At 39.1% G+C, this 23,440-nt stretch overlaps 1 protein-coding gene across 1 annotated transcript in view; it reads right to left on the bottom strand.

Annotated features, from left to right (window-relative positions):
* Positions 1 to 23,440, bottom strand: part of TG (thyroglobulin) — a 384,892-nt gene that overhangs the window by 158,928 nt on the left and 202,524 nt on the right. The window contains exons 38-41 of the mRNA XM_056821020.1: positions 20,467 to 20,686; positions 18,716 to 18,812; positions 12,232 to 12,391; positions 809 to 1,008 (exon numbers count right to left, since the gene is read on the bottom strand). Of these exons, the coding sequence (XP_056676998.1) occupies positions 809 to 1,008; positions 12,232 to 12,391; positions 18,716 to 18,812; positions 20,467 to 20,686 (677 nt within the window). The remainder of the gene's footprint in view (positions 1 to 808; positions 1,009 to 12,231; positions 12,392 to 18,715; positions 18,813 to 20,466; positions 20,687 to 23,440) is intronic.

Genomic DNA, 23,440 nt, shown 5'->3' on the forward strand with positions numbered 1-23,440 from the left:
ATCATGAAAAGAATCTTTGAGGATTATCTTGGCTCACTGAATTGCTATGAATAGCTAAGTCATTCACAAATGTTCCTCATATAATATTGCTGTTATTATGTACAATGTTCTTGGGGCTGAGATTCTTAAACCGTTTTTGGTCAGAGCCTTTTGGGAGTCTGGTGAAGCCTGTGGATCACTTCTCTGAAATAGACTTTTTAATGTAGGTGATAAAACACACAGGATTACAGAGTAAACCAACTATATTTAAATAATGTCAGAATATATAATTATTATTTTTCCAAAGTTACTTCCTTAAGGCATCTTGAGTTTCCAGTATGTGACTCCACCTAGATAACATTCTAATTTAAAATATGTTTTCTTAAGAAAAAGTTTTGTTGTGGGTAGGAATTTCAGGTTGGAAATATACCCTCTGATGCATCCTTTGAATCATGTGATATAGCTATTTCACTTCCTTTTTGTTTGTTTGTTTGTTTGTTGTTGTGCTTCCTTTTATTTTTATTTATTTATTTTTAAATTTTAAACATTTTTTTATTTGGTAATTTTCAAACATTATTCATTGGAAACAAAAGATCTTTTTCTCCCCCCCCCCCATCCTCTCCCCTCCCCCCGCCAAACCTCCCATAGCTGATGCTAGCAATTTCACTTCCTCTAGGTCCCAGGTACAACTGCCCTTCTTTTCCCCTGAACTCTCCCTACCCATTCCTTATGCATCGTTATCATCAAGTCAAGCCAAACTTGTTTAGGCAGATGAGGGAAGTGAGGAACCAAGGACTGGACTTTGAGACTGAAGTCAAAGAGGACTCACCATCAGTATCGCTCTTTTGAAGAGTCTAGAGTTGGCAGTGGTTGTCACAAGGTGGATACTGGCAATGTCAGCACCACCTCGATCTGCTGCCACCGACACTTTGCGGGGATCTCCACCGAAGCTTCCAATGTGAGCCTGTACCCATTTCAGAGCTGCTACCTGATCCAACAGGCCCCAGTTTCCACTGGCTTCCTTAGACCCTGGAAGAAAGTCAGAATTTTTCATGACTTGGGCTTATAACTATAGATTAAGTGATACCAGATTTAAAAGATCAACTGTGTACAGTGGCAAGGAATGGAGGATTCAGGAAGCATGCTTTAGTGGAAGGATCACTGCGCTTGGGATCTGAAGGACCTGGGTTCAAATCTCAGCTTGAACATTTAATAACTTTATCCTCATGGACAAATCATTTATCCTCCTTGAGCCCCAGTTTCATTATTTGTAAAATGGAAGTAATGATATAGTGCAAAAGGTAGTATCTAGCTTGGAAGTCTGTTGCAAGGATCAAATAAGACAATGAATGTGAAGGATTTTGCAAGATTTGAAGTGTTATCTCAATGTTAGTTAGAATTATTATTATAAGATAATATATATAAAATACTTTGTGAATTAAAACGTGTGTCAAAAATTTCAGTTATCTTTACTGTGGACTAGAAATTTAATATGAGTAAATAGTGTGGCATTTTAGCCAAAAAACCCTAATGCCATCTTTGTTGTGGTTCAGTGGTATCTGACTATGTGTGACTCCATGGGCCATAATGTCCAAGGAGTGTTCTTGGAAAAGATAATGGAATTGTTTACTATTTTCTTCTCCAGTGGATTAAAGCAAATGGAGGTTAAGTGACTTGCCCAGGATCACACAGCTAGTAAGTGTCTAAGGCCAGACTTGAACTTAGGAAGATGAATCTTCTTGACTCCAGGCTTGGCACTCTATCCACTGCATCACCTAGCTGCCCTACTATTGGAGATATTCCATTATAAAACACTTTATACCAAATGTAAGCTTTTCCTTTCTTGCTATCATGATTATTATTTGTTCTGCATGAAGGAGAGATGGACCTCAGGTAAGAAATAACTGGTGGAATAATTACAAATGAGACATGAGAGATGAAACCAAAAGTTGGAGAATGGTAGAGACAGAAGGCTGGGATGATGGGGAAGGAGCATGTGAGGATATGTGGGCATGGCGCCTGGGTAGAATGAGAACATGGGATGTTTTGACACTACTTTTGAGTTGGATGAATGAATGAATAAGAAACCAGACAAGTAGCTCTGGAATAATTTTTAAATGGCTTTATTTGGTAGTGTAGGAAACTAAGTAGGAGGAAGATGGTCCTAGAATCATTAGATTTCAAGCTGAAATGGATTGTAGAAGTCATCTAATCCAACCCCCTCATTTTCCAGATGAGGAGACTGAGCCAAGAGAGGGTGTGTGACTTCCTCCAGGTCACTCACCTTAGTAGAACCAGGTTTTGAAATCTAGTCTATCCCCTAAATGCAAATCCAGTGTTCTTTTCATTGTATAACACTCTCTCCCAAACTTCACTTATTATTATTCTTAAATCTACGTGTCTATGTCCTATTTTCTGAGCTAGATTGCAAACACCTTAAATCAGGAACTACCTCCTATTTATTTCTCTTTTTCTAGGGGTACAAACATAATATTCAATACCCACTAGCAGGCCAAAGGAATACCTATTGAGACCCTGAGATCCTCCCTGAATTCCTAAAACCTCAAAAGGTTGGAATGACTCTGGTTGAAATTCTAAATTGGGACGTTGGCTTGGGGTTTTACCAGAGGTCTGGGGCAAGGTAAGAAAATGCTCCAGGAATGCATGTGAGGGATGAGATCAATACAGCGGGCATTCCATGCTTCAATTCCTCTCCATAAAAATAATGAACTGCACACTAGGAAGCTATTCCCTGCTGAAATCTGAATCCTCAAATGACAATATTTCCCACTGTCCACTTAAAGCAACACCAGTAAAGCAAATAACTTGTTGATTGAGAGAGAATTTTAGAATTTCTTCAAGTGTCTTTAGTTTTCTATGATTAAAGAAGTTATTAGTGAATCTATCTTTGAGCCTCCTTGTACCCCAGGCTGTTGGACTCATTAAGGTGGAAGAGAAATTTGAGGTTAGGTGGAGGGGGCAGAAGAGTAGAAAAATCAATGAAGTAGGCGAGAAGCCAGACAATTCCATCACTACCCAGCAATGTCTCTGTGTCTCAAATCCATTTATTGTGAGCTCTTTAAGGCAGAAGACAAAAATGATATGAGCTTAATAGCTTATTTTCTAGAAATTTTGTCTGTCTTTATCTACACAAGAATTTAAAGTGACATCATTTGGAGAAAGGCTGAACAAATGTGTGATAGAAACCTACTATATAAGAAATGATGAACAGGCTAATTTAAAAACTAGAAATACCTACATGTAATTATGAAGAGTGAAATGAGCAGAACCAAGAGACCATTATGTATAGCAACAGAAATACAGCTTAAAGAATAACTTGTGTATGTCCACCTCCAGAGAAAGAACTGCTAAATAAAAATAAGCAAGACATAATATTATATGTTCATAGATCTTTTTGTAAAATGATAAATTCCTTAGAGTGGGGAGGGTAGAAAGGGAAGAGAGAAACCTGGGAATTTCAATGTAACAAATAAATCAATTATTTAAAAAATTAAGAATTAAATAAAATGGTTCCCTACTGCCCACCACATTAACTTCAAAATCTGCCTGATTTTCGAGATCCCCCATGCTACTTTACTATCAGGAAATAGAAGTATGTTAGGGATATCAATTTCAGTTGTTCCCTTAAACTTACAGAGGAAGAAATTAAGACCCCTTGGGCAAATGACTAAATTTCTATTGGTCTTGATTTCATCCAGCCTCTAAATCCCAGGGAAAAGGGACAGCCAGATAGGCAGGCAAGCAGAGACAAAGAGAGAGAAAGAGAGAGACTGAGAGAGGGAGAGACAGAGACAAAGATAGAGTTAAAAAGAGGGATGCAAAGAGAAATAAAGAAATGTAAATGGCAGAGCTGGGATTCAACACCAAGTCTGTTGTCTAGATCTCCTTTCACCAGTACTGTAACAAGCTGCTCCTCTAATTTTACTTTTTGCTCTTTTCCAGCACTTAAACCTTTGTACTAGCCAGTCTCTTCTGTACACAGTTCATTCCACATGCCATTCTTATCCCTGGGACCCTTGGTTTCATGCTGTTCCTTTATTCCCTTCCTAATAATAATATCTAGAAATATTATCCACATTGGACCTGTGGTCCTCCAAGGTGAGGAAACTCCCTTAACTTATAGTCTTAGAATATTGCCTACGGCGCTCCTACCTTAAGTGACTGACCTGAGTTCACAAGTCCAGAGGGGGCTTGAATGTAGCTTTTGGTCCAGTCCTGGTACCTTCCTCCCAACCCCACCTCTTTAACTTCTTAAAAATAATAAATAGCAACTGTTACTGCTGCTGTTTCTACTGCTACTCAGTGCATAACAGTGCCTGGGTCATAACAAACCCTTAGTAAATGTTATTGATTGATAGACTACTACAATTTTCATTTCTATTACACATATGTTTGAAAAGCACTTTCTTAACCATCCTATGAAGTCATTAGTATAGATGTTGTAATCCTCATTCTGCAGATATGAAAACAAAGGTTCTGAGAGTTTAATTGACTTTTTGATGATCATACAGCTAGTAAATGCTTCAGGGAAGAACTGAACCTAGATCTCTTAATGAATGCCAGATAAAGAATCTTCTCTTCTACAACGACTCTTTCATTTATCCAAATTCTACCCATTTTAAAGGTCTCCTCTTCCAGGAAGTCTCTTCTGGCTCCTCCCCTTGCGTCTACTGAACGCAACTGAACCTAACACCTGGCTGGGAGGGTCCGCATCAAGCCATCCTATCCAGCCCCACCACTATAAAACTGGACAGGCAGAGTCCACGGACTGGTGTCTCTTGCATTAAACCCTTTATCTCTCCAAAAACAGGGGGCAGAAGAGGAAGTAGGGACACATTCCTATGAACAGGTGGAAGACCTCAAATATCTCTATCCCAGCAATAAAAAACAGCTGCAGGACACTTTGAAATTAGTAGTGCCCCCCACCCCACCTTTGTTATTTTAATCCTACCTGTTACTTTAACTCTTAACTCCCTGAACCCTATGACTATTCTTTGCCTCACATTTGGGGTATTTTCCTGTGTTTTGAACTATTCACACCCAGCTACCTGGACAGATAATTCCCTAATTCAATTGGAGGAAGCAATATCTAAAGCGTGTCCCTCAGACAGTTAGGAAGAAAGAAATACCCATAAAGAGAAGAAAATCCCAGCCCCTAGTCTGTGGTCTCAGTGCTTCAAAGGCCTACCAAATGCCTGAAGCTTCCAGGATATTCTCATCCACTCAGTTCTAGTTACCCCACTATGGGATACCTTAAAGAAGCCCCTGCTTTCTCATAGACCGCCTTTCACCTTTACTGAATATTGCCAGGCCCAGTACATGGGATGATGTTCATTCAGGATGGATGGATTAATTAAGAACCCTTCCATTATTAGTGCTTTGCTAAGGGTTGGGTCACTGACCCTTTCCTTTTAATAGGATTCATGCACTGTGTAGAAATTGCAGTGGGAACCCTGTCACTTCCAGGAAGGAATGAGGATGTATTCCTCTAACTGAATATAATATCAGTGGCCATGCCCCTGCATGCAGCTGGGGGCAGGGCATGTTGTCAGGGTGTGAGGCATGTAGTTGGGGGTGGGGCATGGTAAGTAATGTGGGGTGGACACTGGCACCCAGCCTGGAGGTGAGGTGGAGCATGGCAGGGATTCCCTAAAAAGTTCCAAAAGGATCCCCATCACTGCTATAGGCTCTTTCTCAGAATAATGCTTTTAAACAATTACAATAACTATATATCTATATGTAAATATAGATATAGATATGTGTATGCTTATGTATGTATTTGTATAAGTATAATCATAATTCTATCTCTCCCTCTGTCCACTTGTGTCTTTCTATATATCTATCCATCTATTCAATGTATCTATCAATCTATCAATCAGTCTCTCAATCTATCAATCTGTCTGTCTGTCTGTCTGTCTGACTCTATCTGTCTGTCTGTCTATCCATCCATCCAATTTATCTATCTATTGTATCAATTAAAATAAAAGCCTTGTTATAAGTTTAATGAACTTATTATGAAATTATAGATAAGTAGAAGAGAGGAGAAAAGATGAAAGGGAGAATATCCCAATTTAACTTTCCCACATGGTTGATCATCCTATAACCTCTTCTCCAAAAGTATCCCACACACAAGTTACAACAGAAAGAGACAGTGAATTTCCTGCTTACCCCTTTATATAGCCTCCTGGTTTCCCTGTCCCTACCCTGGCATTCACATTTATATTCAGGCTGATGCCAGGTATGCAGGTAGTCAACAGGGTATGATGTCACCTATGCAACCCCAGAAGGAGGAGGGATAAATTTCCTTCACACACTATCAATAAATCTATCTATCTATCTATCTATCTATCTATCTATCTATCTATCTATATGTCTGTCTTCTGTCTATCAATCTGTCTATCCATCAATACTTAGGTAGGAAATGACAGAAGCATATTGGAAGTGTAGTTTTCTCCTTTCCAGAGTCATCAGACACATCTAATCCCAATAACCTTTTGGTTTCCTTGCCTATAGAATAAGGTAAATAAATACCATTGTCAAAAGGAAATGAAATATATTGAATTCATATTTACCTCTTTGTTAATGTTATGTCCTCTAAAGAAAATTAACACATTCTCTTGAGCTCTGATGATCATAGCTGAGCTGCTACTAGTCAGGAATAAAATGCCCATAAATACAGGTAAGAGAAGGGTATCTTCTGGAAAGTTCTCCTTCTTTATCTCTCCTTCTTGACTTCCCTGCCTTCCTAAAAGTTCCAGATAAAATTCCATATTCTATAAGAAGTCTTTCCCAAACCTACTTAATTCTAGTGCCTTCCTGTTGTTGATTATTTCCTATTGTAAAAATAAATTTTAAAAAATGTTAATGGCAAGATACACAAAGTAGATAGAAAAACTGTTCAAAACTGTTAAAAAAACTCTTTGGATACTATTGATAGATGTAATCAAAAGTATCTTCAGTGATAAAGTGAAGCTCAAATGTGAACTTCCCTTCAGGACCAGGCACAAGGATGCTAAAGAGACTCTTATTATAAACATAAAATATTTATTGAAATATGTAAGGATAAATAAAGGATTCCTAATTCTAAGGGATTCTAAATCCACCCAAATAAACTCCCAAGTTCCACAAGGAACCACTTCTCCTCTGTTTCACAGGCTACACTAATCCTCCCTGATCTGACTAACCCAAATTTATACTATCTAAATAAAAAACTACCACTATTATTCTTATACATTTTAACTTTGCCTTCAAATTATAAAATAGCAAATGCTAACTGGTTGAGTCTCAACAAAAATCAAATTAGGACTCTGAGCCCAAACAGACTCAGAATCAAAGTCCAAACCAAAGACCAGTTTTTTCTTTGATCTTCTCATAGTTAAACAATCTATAAAAAACCACAATAGATATTCAATAATGTTTCCCAAGTTGGGATTGGAAATCACTAAGTTCCTTCAGATTTTTCCCTCAGACAGAGAGAGAGGCAAAGATGTCACTTCTTCCAGCCCTGAGAGTCTCTGAGAGTATGTGTGTCTCTGCCAACTGCCAGAGAGAGTAATTGACATAGAAAAAGGTTATAACTGTCAGCAGTTGAAATCAACACACTCTCTCAGCTCTGCTTCAAACTCTAATTCTTTCTCAAGCAGCCACTTTACTTCTTTTCCCTAAACTAATAAAACAATACTTATTTTCTAATATCATCCTTACATTATTTATATTGTATCTGATTTGTACATAGTTGATTGCATGTCATCTCCCCCTTACACTGTGTCCCCCATTACATTGCAACCTTCTTGAGGGCAGGAACTATTTTTTGTCTTTTGTTGTGTCTCTAAAACTTTATGAAGTGCTTCACACAAAGTAGACATTTAACAAATATTTATTGTCTAAGTGCCTTATTTTATGGTCTTCCCATTTGATGTCGATTTCCAAATAGAACTAAGCGAGGCTATTCAGAGACATGGGGATTTTTCAGTAAAAAATAAGTGAAAGAAGATTTTTCTCCTCTTATTGAAATATATGAATAATACCCATGTGACCAAAGGCCACTTAGGTAGGAAATGACAGAAGCGTATTTAAGCTATTATTCTCTGCTTTCCAAAGTCAGCAGACATATCTAATCGCATTGACTTTCTAGTTTTCCTACTTACAGAATAAGGGGAATAAATATTTACCATTGTTCTAACAATTTGTAACTACTATGATTTTTTAAGTTGAGATAATCATAACTAAATCTTAGGAACTACATAATATAAACCTAAGTTATCATCCCTCATGTCTTTTTTTGTTTGTTTACTTTCAAAGCAAACATAATTGTCATAATTCTGATGATGAAAACCAATGCCAGTTGGATGGGATGTCCCATTGCCTGGGAGTTGCTAATGAGGCTTCTGCCATACAGAACACCATCTATAAGAGATTTTTATCCTACCAACATCCATAAATGGATTTCTCTTGGTTCTAGAAGCAGAAGACTGCTCACAAATCATAACATCCTGAATTCTATTAGTCTCTGTGTTTGGGAAATAACTATGGTAACCATAGACACAGTTGGAAAACAAAACAAAAATCAGAGTAGACTCCAAAGTTCTTCTTGTCAACTGTTTTCTATTCAACATGTCTGAAAGTTCAAAAGGGAAATGTGGAAAAATCTCAGGTTGCCACATTTCCTTTTGATAATTTTTGACCAAAATATGCAGGTATATTATAGGTACATGCATAAATGAGCTTGTATTCCTTTGTATATCAGTAGAGGAATGGTTTAACCATTTTTGGTATGCAGATGTAACAGAATAGTACTATCTCATAAGAAGTTATGAATGAAGAATTCAGAGAAATCTGAGAAAACTTGTATAAATTGACATAATGTGAAGTAAGCAGAACCAGGAAAGCAATATGCCTGGTGATTATAACAATGAAAATAAAAGGACGAAAATTAAGTCGAATGCTGCAAAATTATAATTATAACCCATCATCTCTGAGAAGATTTGAGAAAAAAGGATCTCTTCTATCTTTGTAGAAGTGGAAATCAGAATTGGAAAGCAGAATATCACAGACATTTGCAGAGATGATTAATATATGGATTGGTTTTGTTGAAGGGCTATATTTCTCTGTTTTATGCTTATTCTTTTCATGTTCCAAGGAATGGATATCTGGAGAGGGAAGAGGAATACATACATATATATGCACACATATATACACTTCATTACAAGGTCTAGCTTTTGTGTGTATTAAAGTATTAAAAAGAAATAAGAAGAAATAGTTGGAGTTAGGATAACCTAGTATAGTAGAAAGTCATTAACAAGGACTCAAAAGACCCAAGTTCTAGTTTGTGCACTAGAGGTCTTGGAGTAAGTCACTACTTCTCTGGATCTTGGTTTCCTCCTCTGTAATTATTGCTTTAAGTTTCACAAAGGCAGTGTTAGGAAGGGGCGAAGAGGTTTGGAATTCTGAGGTTGACAGGAATGAAGTGGCAGTTTGAAGAGCAAGGGCTTATGGGACAAGAATGGTTGGCTGAGAGGATTCTGAAGAGCCTCTTGGTCTTTTGCCTGGAGCCTGGGAACTGGAAAGTCTGGTTTTTGAAGGGCTGAAGAATTTCTGAAGCCATAAGAGAAGACCCTGTTTCTTTCCTCAAACTAGTAGCTGTTCTCTCACCAGACATTCCACTATTGTTTTCCTCCACCTGTGGCAAATATTTCAGACCCCTGGAGGGGTGGGGGGCTGAATGGACTCTCAAACCAGAGCTTGGCTCTCAAGACTCTCCTTGCCACCCTGAATGGTTTCTTAATTTTTTATTTAAGACACATCAGTATTTTAGTCAGTAGAAGGGGCTATTAGCTGGGAAGGTCACTGGCCCACTGAATCAAGGACTACATAGGAATTTGGCAGGGCTACCTTCACCCTCTCCCCTCAATCCATTTACCTAAACCTGTTAATAAATCCCTTAATAGCAGTCAGATCTATATATTGACTTTAAACCTTAATAGGAAGGGTGCTTCAGGTAATTAGGGACAGGTCTTGGGCTTGAGGCCAGACCCACAGTGGCAAGGCCCAGACAAGGTCTGCCATGAAACCTTCTTTGGGGAAAGGGTACAGCAGCCTTCCTCTAGGGGTGTTGACTGGGAAGAGTGTCATCACGTCTCTCCAGCCTTTATGTCAAGGGGCTTCGAGTGATAACTGGCTGCTTGTTATCATTTGGGGTGGGGGCTGCCATTCCCTCTTTCATAGGTTTTTACCTGTTTCTGCTCACATTTTATTATTTTATTTATTATTTATTTATTATTATAACAAGAATATCCCAATCTTTACAGCAGGGGCCATATCTGATTTGTTTTTCTAGTCCACCCCTCCTCCCTCAGCACTTGATAAATGTTGCCTGAATGAATGTTGAATGGATGGATACTTGGGAATAATAATATTTGCTGGGTCTATCTCGTAAGACATTTCAATCAATCAACAAGCTTTTATGAAGTGACTTCTCACTCGTACATATATGACATGTACATATATGGGTATCAAAGTGTTGGGAGGGGGAGACTACCAGTAGTTTGAGGGGTCAGTGAAGTAAAAGGTGATGCTTGAGCTGAATCTTTCAGTCTTTCAACCAGCTGATCAAGTTTTGGAGGAAACTAGGGATTGAGAGGCACAAATAAGATACTCTATAGTTTTGCCAAATTCAAAATGCTAGATGATGCAGAAACATAAGATCGCATTCACAGTACAAGCAATGTGTGAAAAGAAGAGGGGAGAGTCAATTCGATTCAATTCTGCCAATATTTTCTACAAGTAAGGCACTGTACTAGTTGATGGAAAAACAAAGGTAAAATGATGTAGAGATGGAATTTGTGTCTGTGTCTGTATGTAGGTCCATTTTCATGAGATTTATTTATTGAATATTATATAAACATGTACACATATGTATATTAGAGGAAAGAAAAATGGACAAATGGATAGCCATTTTTAATGAAATTAAGGAGGGCTTCAGGTGGTAGTAATCAGATTTATATTGGATAAGGGAATGACTAGACATTAAACAACTCCTCTCAGGCATCCCAGTAAGTCCATAGATGTTTAAGGAACTGAAATCTATCAGGAAACACAGTTCTAGACCATCTCATTTATTCCAAGAAGAATTACATGAGTGTAGACATGTGCTGATTTATAAGGACACACACTTCTATATGCATTTAAGATTTGCAAAGCAATCTGTGTGTGATACAGTGAAATGAATGCTGAATGTGGAGTCAGAGCATCTGGGATGGAATCTTAGATTTGGGGGGCCCCAGTTTCTTCATCTGTAAAATGCAGAGAATAGCATATGATCTTAAGGATTAAGGACCCTTGAACTCAGGGTGTGTGTGTGTTTGTGTGTATGTGTGTGTGTGTCTCAGTGTCTGTGTGTGTGTGTCTCAGTGTCTGTGTGTATATAGGTGAGGGAAGGGTAAGATTTCACTATACCATTCATGTCCTTAAAGGGTCTCTCCATTATTTAAAGACCTTCATAGAAGGCAAATAGTGGATTTTTAAAAAATGGAAACCTGTAACATCTATGGCACTGGGGATTTGCAGAAGTAAACTAAATTATATGTCCTTGTCCCAGGCTGGTATGAAAGGGAGCAGGTCTGTTTTCTCAGACAGAGGATAATATTGGATGGAAGGTGCTAAATGTGCTAAATGCACACAAGAACCTTACTTTTGCCAATAAAGATCATCTCTCCTTTCTCCAAACCTCTGAAATATTTTTCTCTCTTATAGCACTTAAGATTTTGCCTCATCTGATTTTTAATTGTGTCTGTTTTCTGGGCAGGGATTATGTCTTTCTATATTTTATCTCCCACAGTATCTAGCAGTTACCAAGTACTTTTTCTGAATACCTGAGAAATCTCATCTGATTGTCATTCTCTTGTTGTTTTTCAGTCATTTCAGTTATGTCCAACTCTTCATGACCCCATTTGGAATTTTCTTGGCAGAGATATTGGAGTGGTTTGCTCTTTGCTCTTCAGTTCATTTTACAGATGAGGAAATTGAGGCAAACTGGGTTAAATGATTGTCCCAGTTAGTAAGTTGGCCAGATCAGAACTTAGGAAGATGAGTTTCCTGATTCCAGGTCTAGCACTGCAACCCCTGAGCCACCTAGCTGCCCCATTCTCTAATACTAAGGAAGTGGAATGCATACAATTGTGTGCAATTGGCACCTAAGAAATCTTTGTTGAATGATGATTGAAGGGTACTCACCAGTGCTCAGGAAACCAAAGATGCCAACTCGATAGTTTGCAGTAACCACAATGATATCTCCAACTGCAGCAAGGAAAGATCCTTCCAGGTCTAGCTGTGACCTCCTCCTGCCATTTTCATCAGCATTGTGGAAAAACACTAGCACAGATGCATTCTGGCCCTGAAAAAAGGAGATAGCCTTTATGGTACTGAGGAGGAAACAGCATCTGATACTGGGCTCCATTTCAAGTGTGCCAATCGAGTTCATATGGTTTTCATTCCTTATCTAGAAAGACTTTTTCCACTTGGTGTGGTTCTCAGATAGGATTCATTTTTTCATCCACTAGTCTTATTTTAGAAACTCTAACCTTTGACATGTTATCAATTTCTCTCCATCAGATACCCTGCAAATAACGATTAATGAAAAAGCCTCAGCATTAAAAATATCAATGAATGTATACAAAACACAACTCGAAATAGGAAGAAGACTGCTAAAAGCTCTCAATTTGTTCACCAAAAGAAACAGATTAACTATCAATATTTAGAACAGAAATGGCAGAATGGGTTCAAATACTACTTATCATATGCAAAGTTTTGTATTTAAGGTGCTGGAGATATGTAATCAGAGAGTTCAAATAAGATGGAAAGGGACTACATTAGCCACCTAACTTAAGCTGGCATTAGTTTAAGCATTAAATAATATACTAAAAGATATGGAAAATTTGAGGTGTTTTAAGGACTGAGCAGAATTAATACAATGGAAGCTTTTTATTCTCAAGTTAGTTTTAAAAATATAATGTATTATGATAATAAAGGATGTCATGTCAAGTCAAAAGAATGAAAAGCAGCACATGGATTCCTAAAGTATGAGTCCAAAGAGTTATTTGTTTTTTTTTTTAAACCCTTACCTTCTACTTTAGTATCAATTCTAAGACAGTAGAGTGGCAAATAAGGTTCCTTCTAGCTCTAATAGTACAAACTATGAGATTCTCACTAATATTTCTAACACCTCACTTTCCATCTTAGAATTAATACTGGGTATTGGTTCCAAGGCAGAGAAGAGATAAGGGCTAGGCAGTGGGGGTCAAGTGACTTGCCCAGGGTCACCCAGCTAGGAAGTGTCTGAGGCCAGATTTGAACCCAAGTTCTTCTATCAACAGGCTTGGTACTCTACCCATTATGCAATCTTGCTGTCCCTCAGAACAGTTCTTAAGAGATCATTTAGTCCAATCCCTAATTATCCCTAATTAATACAAAAGATCAATAATGTATAGTGAAAAGACAAGGGGTTCTCATAATCCCTGGGTCCAAATTCCAGCCCTTCTACTTACTACCCCAAATGGTAAATCCTTTCACACATCTGAATCTTAATTTCTTCACCTGCTAAAAGTTCTCTCATGTTTCTTCTAGTTTTAAATCCTATGGTGCTCTGAAACGGAGGCAAGGAGAGAAGAGGGGGTGACTTGCCCAAATCAGTCGCAGAGTCCAAACAAGAAATCAAGTTTCCTGACTTTCATCCAGTGTTTTTCTACTATTCCAGACTACCTTCTTGCAGCGGTATGTACACATACAGTCACACAGTTATGTTTGGCCATTGTATGACCATTCTCCTCACTTTCAAAATAGGAAACGGGAAGAATTAATCTTTTAATGTTAACAAGTAACACACATGTGTGTAGGTACACATGTATGTGTATATATGTGCTGCTGTTCAATGATTTTTTTCAGTTGTGTGTGACTCTCTGTGACTCCATTTGGGGTTTTCTTGGCTAAGATATTGGAGTGTTCTGCCATTTTCTTCTCCAGATCATTTTACAGATCAGGAATGGCTGAGGTTGGATTTGAACTCAGGGGCCTCCTGAATCCAGGGCTAGCACTCTATCTACTGTGTTACCTTGTTATGCATATATATACATATATGTATGTATAGACACACATGCATAAATATATGCACATACGTAGGTTATTTATTTGATTCCAAGTATCACACACATGTGTGTATATATATATGCATGTTTGTATATATAACTATATGTGTTGTTCAGTCATTTTTCAGTTGTGTCTGATTCTCCATGACTCCATTTGAGGTCTTCTTGGCAAAGATATGGAGTAGCTTGGGATTTTCTTCTCCTGATCTTTTTATAGATGAAGAAACTGAGGCAAACATTAAATGATGTTCACGGTCACACAGCTAGTCATTGCCTGAAGCTGAATTTGAATTCAGGTCCTTCTGACTTTGGGGATGACACTCTATCAACTATGCCACCTAGCCACCCCAAACTTAAATATATAGATATAGATATAGATATACACACATAAAGATGCACATATGCATAGATTATTTAATGCCAATCTCCCCTAAAAATGTCAAACTAGGAAGTGTGTTAGATTCAATTTCACATTTATGTTTTAAGTGTAGAAAACCAACCACTCTTTTCCTGAATCTCCTTTTTGTTTTCTTTATAATCAGCAAAAGAAAATGCTTGCCTTGTTACCAGTGAATAGGAATAGAGCAGGTGGGAACAGGGAGAGAGGAAGGGAAAAGGTGATGAGTCAGTCAATTGTCAGCTGCCTGCAAACAACCTCCATCAGAAGCCTGGGGCAAACAGGTCCAAGTTTTCTGTCAAGTTGCTCTATCCACCTATCTGAGTTGACTGAGTTCCCCACCCCAGATGGATGCCACAAAGGCTTCTTGGACCAAGGTCCTTGGGGGAAGCCCAATGGGAAGTGGTCCAAGCCAGGAAATGGTGATATTGTCACAAGCAGACCTGTGGTCCAGTATCATCAATGAAGTAACACATTTAACCTGTTATTTGTTCATCTAGAATCACAGAGGCAGGCTTAGAGTTAGAAGCAAATCTAGGGGGTCCATTGTTAAGTTTTCAGGGTGTCTAATGCTATTTTAACTATTCTATGTGGCTTCTTTTTGTTGGTGCAAGAAATCTAGAGTATATTGTAGGAGGCTGTAGTTACCACACAGAAGGCTTCATCCCTACAGAATAGGAAGAGGTATCTAGGAAATATCACCCACTGAAACTGAGAATCAGCCCACGATGGATGGAATTAGCTCTTTACAGGAATTTTCCCAAGGGTCAGGAACACTAAGAGATTAGAAAATGTGAAGCCGGAGGAGAATCTAGATCTTATCAATATGACTGGCAGCTACAAATCAGTCTAATCAGAGGGCCAACCATTTCCTTCTTTTTCCTTGTTTTCTGAGAGCCACCATTTTCATAACAGCATTCAATTTGGAACTTCTAACGCCATCATGTATAAATCAGGCAACTATGTGTAGCAGTGGATAGAGTGTCATATCTAGAGCCAGGAAATCCAGCCTCAGACACTTATTAGCCATGTGACCTCAGACAAGTCACTTAACCTCTCTCTGTTTGCCTCTGTTTCTCCATCTGTAAAATGAGCTGGAGAAGGAAATGGAAAACCACTCTGGTATCTTCACGAAGAAAACCGCAAATAGGGTCACGGTGACTGGGAAATGACTGAACATCACAATATACATATCAGTGTAGATAAAACAGAAATATCTTCTAGCTTGCTACTTGTTTGATCCTGGGTAATGTATTGATTTAGAATTTGGAACCCTAGAGACTACATTTCCCACAATCCCCTTTTCTTTTCCTGTTTGTATGACTCCTTACATGAGGGAGTTTTGAGTTAATGTTTTGGACCACTCTGGCTCTCTGGTTCCATGGTGGAAGAAGGATGAGCCACTTTTGGGTTTTGCTAGCCTTACTTCCTTATACTTCAAGATAAATATTTAGTAAATATTTGGAGTATTGGATATTAATTTTAAACTTTACAGTGAGTTTCTTGACTATATTATCTATCCACTGTTCTTCCTTATAGAAAGACAGTGAGATAGACTATGCAACATACTTTTTAAACCTTATATCATTTCTCTGAAGCTGACTTTTCCTAACAGTAAACTGAGGGGTGTAGACCGTTTTCAGCTTTCACATTCTGTGTTCCTTATTGTACATGTAGAATGTATTCCACACATAGAATGCTTCCATTCTACATTCTAAGGTCTGTTACAATTCTAAGCTAAGTAGAGCCATCCCATCTGGCTCAGCCTGAACCAGGCTGTTAGCCACGGCTGTCGCACTCCACTAGGAGCATTATCCATGTGATGGGGAGGGCTGGGGAGCTTCCCCCCAACGGCACGGACCTCCAGTGGAGTCGAGAATGTAAGCTGTGACTCAGTAGAGAGAATCAAATCTTCTGGCTCAGGGCTGAAAGTCTTGCACTTTATAATGATGGAATAATGCCTTATTGGCCCCATGCACTTGTGTTTTGCCATGATACTGGTCCCCTGAGATGGTGGGGCTGGGGGTAGTTGTTGTCCTTTTTTCTCCAAGGACCAGAATGTCCTCACTCTGATGGGGTCGATGTCCACCTTGACTGTGGCTGATTGGAGCAATATGAACCCGAAAGGCTGGCACAAATAACTCCAATGGGCATTTGGGGAGGAGAGGTCTCTACATTTGTGCATCTCCTGTTTGCTTGGAGCCGCTGCCATTCTGCTTTGCTCACAGAACACAGTGCCTTCTTTGATGCTGGCATGCCATGAATTACGGTCCTGTGACCTTCTCCCAGGTCTCACGGTGGAAACCAAATATTTCAGCAAGACCTTGAGAATGTCTTCGTATTGCTTCTTCTGACAGCCAGGTGAACTCTTGCCTTTTGTGAGTTCTCTGTAAAATACTATTTTAGGCAAATGTGTGTTTGGCATTGGAACAATGTGGCCAACCCTTCAGTGTTATGCTCTCTGTGGTAGTTTGGGGGACTGTGTCAAAGAGGACTGGTAACTCGGTAGGAGAGTGTTATCCCTCAGCAGATTCCAAAAGGGGGGAGACCAGAATCCTCACCTTTTTCTCTGTATTTTTCTTGGACTTGCAGCCCAGGGAGAGGCAGTAAGAGGGAAGAGCATCCTCTCCTTCTGCCTCCTTGGCAGTCACTAGGATCATGATGGACACATGGCGTACTTGCCTAAAGGAATCAGAATTTGGGCCTCACTTCCCTAGCTTTCTCTCCTGCTTTGTGCTTCTTTCCTCAATCCCAAGTAGCAAAACAGAGATCATGAGAGACTGGCGTTCCCAGCCTATATTATGGCGACTTTGTGAGGTCTAGAGGACCAGTCGTTACATTTTGTGCTAGCTGTGCAGTACGAAGTGCTCCCGGTAACTACACCCTTCTTGGGGGAGATGGTCAGCCATCCATTCAGAAAAATGACAACTGAATTAAAAGTGAAATCTATTTGGTCATCTCCTAAATCTCCCAGGAGAATATAACAGGAGAAAGAGATTATGATTTCATGTTTTAAATATTTTTCAATACATGTTTATGAGTTTTCTCTGTGTTATATATTTATTGTGTGGCAGAGGAAGTAAATAACAGTCCTTTACTATATATCCACAATTTTCTAAAGTGACTACATTTTTTGTAGAAGAGACTTTTGGGAAGACACCAGACAGGATCTGGAGAGCTCAGAGGTACATTGGATAGAGGTCCAGGCCTCGAGTCAGGAAGACCTGCATTCAGATCTGACTTCAGATGATTAATAACTGTGTGACCATGGGCAGGTCACTTAACCTATTTTGCCTTAGTTTCTTCATCAGTAAAATAAGGTAGACAAGGAAAGGGCAAGTTGTTCCACTATATTTGCCAAGAAAACTCCAAATAGGATCACAAAGAGTCAGACATGATCTATCCCTAATCTGTGGTGAAGAGATTTTACCTTGTACTGCCAGTTGGCAGGAAAGGAGGGCATGATATGCAGAGAAGGCAAGAAGAAGCCCATTCTCTTTGGAGTCTCTTTGGAGAATGAATACAGGTGATGTGAAGTCCGAGTTAATTAGAGCATGGACCATAGGGGATACTCTGTAAAAATGCTTCCCTTCCTACACAAAGATGGAACAATGGAGGTGCCACAGTGTAAAAATGGAGATTTGAACCCCAGACTTCAATGCCCAGAAGTCCTTGGCACTTCCCAGAATGCCCTATTATCTCACCTGAGATACCCACCTGGGCCAAGAACAAAATGGGTATTTAAACTGACTGTACCGCCTACTTGCTTGCTCTGCTTCTGCTTCTAAGCACACGTGTCTCTCGAGGTAGAGTAAGTGGCTGTGAATGGGCTATTCAGCCCTAGACACGTGCTTTTCTTATTTTGTATTTTCTTAGTTCCTTGATTTCTAATAATCTTTAATAAACCTCCAAAATATAATACTTTTAGGAGAGAAATTAATTTAACTGTTACAACAGGACACTGTGACTAGTGTTTACAGGATGGGGATGTCTTAGCCCTCTGCAACTCTGCCCTGCCTGTGACCAAGGGTTAGCTGGCATTATGACCATGGAGGCAAAGCAAAACCAGACTACCTAAAGAATGAGCCTGGAACCTTGGCCTTCTTGGCCCTCTGGGGGAAAGCAATTTTTCATTCAAGCCTCATTTCCATGTCAGATATCCCAGTAAATTAATACTCACAAGATTTTGAGGGACAAACACATTCAGGTACAAACAGTCTTCACTGACAGTGGAAGATGATGAAGTCTTTCCAAATCCAGGCTGCCAACACTTGGCCCTAAAGACAAAGATTGAGTTACTTCAAACAGAATCAAACCTAAGCTGATTTTCATGACCTTCAATGCCCCCTCTCTCTCTTTTCCCTTCTCCTGGAGTTCCTCCTCTCTCTCCCATCCATTACTGATTAATACAGTAGAGATACCTACTGTCCACATTTCAGGAAGCTCTTTGTTATTAAAAGGCACTTTTAAATACTGGCAAAAAACACAATTCAAATTTTAGAGTCAGTAATCAGTAAGCAAACTGCCTGGCTGCTTTCTGTATGCTCTTTATGGTCTGTCTGATGGGTACATCCATGCATAAAGTCACAGGCTGACTATCTAGGATGCAAGTGAACTAAGAGTACCACAGTGGACAAAGCCAGGGAAAAAGAAGCAGATCCAGGATTTGTCAGGGTAATTTAGCCTTTCCTCTCCAGGCAGCTTGCTCTAAAAGGATCAGAAAACCTGAGTTCAAGCCTTAATTCAGGCCCTTGTTTTTCCAGATTGACTTCTCCAAGTCTCTATTCCCTTATTTGTAAATTGAGTATAATAGTAATTGTCAGCAATTGCCAGCATAGGGCTATAAGGATCAAATGAGAAAAGGTGTGTAAAACAGAGGGAGATCATTGTAGGCATTGTCACTGTTGTTCAGTTGTTCCTCAGTCTATCTGATCCCATTTGGGGGTTTTCTTTCTTTCTTCCTTCCCCCCTCTTTCTCTTTCTTTCTTTCTTTCTCTCTCTCTTCTCTCTCTCTCTCTCTCTCTCTCTCTCTCTCTCTCTCTCTCTCTCCCTTTTTTTATTTCTCTCTTTCTTTCGCTCTCTCTCTTTCTCTCCCCCCCACCCCATCTTATTATGAATTCTAAGACAGAGGAGCTACAGAGGCTAGACAATCAGTAAAGTGACTTGCCTAGGTTCATAAAGCTAGGAAGTGTCTGAGATCAGATTTGAATCCAGATCCTACCAACTTCAAGCCGGGTACTCCACCCATTGTGCTAGTTGCCCTCATTTGGTGTTTTCTTGACAAAGATACTGGAGTGATTTGCCATTTTTTCCTGCTATCTCACTTGACAAATGAGGAAAATGAGATGGATAAGGTTAAGTGACTTGCCCAGAGTCACACAGCTAAGCGTCTAAGGCTAAGTTAAGTGATTTGCCTAGGATCACACAGCTGATAAGTATCTGAAGCCAGATTTGAACTCAGGAAGAAAAGTCTTTCTGACTCCTGATCTAGCTTCTATTCATTTTTCTTCCTAGTTAACTTAAGCACAAAGTAGGTATTAAATAAATATTTTAATGTAGAAAGTGATTAAAGGTTTATAAAATATGTTTCATATCCTTAAAGCCTTATGCTGACAATTAGTATTAAATTCACTTTACAAATTGATATTTACTCATTGGTAGTGATTGCAAAATGCCTTTTTTTCCCCCCATCATTTCATTAGATCCAAGCTCAGTGTTCTCTCCATTATGCTATAATTCCCTTTACTACATAGGGTATAGCCTGATTGTGGATGGCCTGAATTCAAGCAGAGAAATTTAAACTACTCAGGAGGTAAAAGGGAGCCTTTGATAATCCATGGGCAGAAGAGAAAGTCATATGACTAGATTAATGATTTAGATAATTGACTTCTTGCAAAAAATCACAAAATGACCTTTCGGTGGCACTCTTACCGTGGCACAGTGGCTTCCCAAGTCCCAGTCCAGTTAAATGACTCTGGGGCACTGAATCGCCTTTGTGCCAGTGGTGGGGCTGCATATGGAACTCCAAAGAACTGGATGATTCGTTTCCACTCAGCACCCACTTGAATTGCCTCAGATTTGCCCTTCAGAGTCCCTTGGGTACCAATGAACACCGTGACTGGGTCTGTACTAGAACTTCGCATGGAGACACCTGTGTGAAGATGGCAAAAATAAATGCTTCACCCATATTGTTATTTTTACTAATATTTGACAACATAACATGCCGTGCTTTTGCATGACAGAATCTTAGGGTTTGAAGGCACTTTAGAAAATACCTGATTCAACTCATGTTTTGATAATATTATAACACATGGACATATGGAGACCTGATTCTGCTGCCCTCAGAGAACAGAACCAAATTTACTTAGGGTAGAAGTTCAGGAGAAATAGTTTTAGGTTAATTGAAGAAAAAATTAAAAAAAAACTTTCCAACCCTTAATTAGAATGAGATCAAAGTGAAGAATGTGTGTTTAAAAGAGACACAATGGGATGCTGCCATAACCTTCTTATTTTTTCTAACGTTTATGTTTTCTCTGCTGAACTAAACTGATTTCCAAGTTTCCTGCCAGGTCTAAAATCACTCTGTGAAATGATGAGGCCAGGACTCCTTTGAGGGCACAGACAAGGACTCCTCCTCTCCCAAGAGTTTCCAGTGCTGTGCATAGAGCTGTCCCTGTTGGCAGTGAATTGAGTGAATCATAGCAAACTGTAAGAGAATGGTATTGGGGATGGGATCTGATGGATAGATTGGGGCCAATTTCATATTGATAACTGTGGTTTAAGAAATCCAAGAGAAACCCAGTACAGGCAGAGCCTGGATTGAGACCAATATACACAGACTACTTAATAACAGGGAAGTTGTGTTTATTCTAGAAGAACAGGATAAAGGGGAATTAGGATGACCTTCATACTAACATCAACTAACTAAAATTTCCCAAATCGAATAGTCTCTTCACAGGGAAGCTTCATAGAGTTTAAACTACACTAATCCTCCTCTCTCTGGCCTAAAACAAAAACAAAACAGTCCCTGCTCTACCTAAATATGCACTAACTCCCCCCCCCCCCTTAGATGGTATTAGAGGTAGTGTTCAATGGCAGTTCGGCAGGGCTTGGATACAAAAGGACCTCAGACCTGCTCTTACAACCAGATAGGCTGATGTTCAGGATCACCAGGAAACACAGCAGATAACAGCAAGACAGCAGGTAGGATGGGAAATCAGGGTAGATCAGCAACCACAGGAAAGGCAGCCAGTCCCCCCAGGTAAATCCAGAAAGAGACCCCTAACTATCTCTTAGTAACAGCTTAAGTCTTCCTGTGGAATTGCAGAATCTTTACACTGCTGTCTCATATCTCTGCCCTCTGCAAAACCTACCAAGCTTATTTCTTCCTTATAACAAAACTTACTTTGCTTCTTTTGTGGGCATTTTATATAACATCATTTATGACTGTCTATGCCTCAAAAGCTTCCTTGAGTGGAATTCAGTTCTGATGTTCAGTCATTTTTCAGTTGTATTCAATTCTTTGTGACCCCTTTTGAGATTTTTCTTAGCTTTGCCATTTCCTTCTCCACCTCATTTTACGATGAGGAAACTGAGGCAACCTGGGTTAAGTGACTTGCTCAAGGTCCCCCAGCTAGGAAGAGTCTGAGATCAGATTTGAACTCAGGAAAAGGAGTCTTCTTAATTCCAGGCTGGACACTGTCCTTTGCAATATCTAGTTGTCTGGGAATTCAGGGTCTTTTGTCAAATTAATGGACATACTTTGGCATACTAGAAAGTGCCTTAGATTGAGAATAGGAAGATCATAGGATCATAGATTTAAGGCTTCAAGGGAGAGTAAAAGTTAGCTAGTCTAACCCTTTTCTTTTTCACAGATAAGGAAACTAATGCCAAAGGAGATGAAATGACTTTCCAAAGGTCCCTAAAATAGAAATGGTAGTTCTAGGATACAAACTCAGGTTTTCCAATATGAATCTAGCAAATAGTGCTAATATTTATATTAGCTACCTTATATGGAGTTGTGAGGAAAATGCTTTGCAGACTGTAAAACACTATAGAAACCTGAATTATTGTTAATCAGGCTGTGCTCTCTAATGTTGCAGTGACTCAGTGGATACTATTAATTCTCCTGCCTTCTTTGAGCTACCCCAGAAGAGGAAACTCAAGTAATGAAAATATTCAGTGGTTACACTATTAACTACACATTTCTTATAGTTATCAACTATTGCCACCCCACCTCCTTCACAAGATTTCCTGTTTAGCTTGAAATCTGAAGACACTGCTAAGCATTCAGAACTTGAGAGGCCTCTTTGGCTCTGGCCACCCCTAGAGGCCTGGTCTGTTCCAGGGGAAGTCAGTTCATTTCTGGAATCTGACAGACTAGAGGAAGAATATGTCAAGGTATTTTTTAAAATTTTTAATTAAGAATTTTAAGAGGATGCAAATTTGATTTCCCATAGACAGCATTAATTATCACTTCCTTCAGAACTGTCAAAGTGAATCTTAATTTGGTGCACATCAAACAAATAAGCATGGAAAAATATTAGATGAGCATTTCTGTCCCTTGACAACTTTGATGGGTGTTGTCAGGACCCACATAGGATGCAGGTGTTCTCAGGCTATTGGCTTAAAAAAAAAATTCAAATAGTAGTACCTAGCCAGTGCAGTGGTTAGAGTGGTAGACCTGGGAGTCAGGAAGACCTTAATTTAAATCTGACCTCAGCCATTGGTGTGCCTCACCATGTGATTCTGGGTAAATCACTTAGTCCTGGTCTGTCTTAGTTTTTTTTATCTATAAAAGGGGAATAATAATAATAGAACCTCCCTCCTTGGATTGTTATGAGGATCAAATGAGATAATAGTTATAAAAATACTTTGCAAACCCTGAAATGATATATAAATATTA

This window comes from Monodelphis domestica, chromosome 3, assembly GCF_027887165.1.
Source record: "Monodelphis domestica isolate mMonDom1 chromosome 3, mMonDom1.pri, whole genome shotgun sequence".
In the NCBI taxonomy this organism is placed as follows: Eukaryota; Metazoa; Chordata; class Mammalia; order Didelphimorphia; family Didelphidae; genus Monodelphis; species Monodelphis domestica.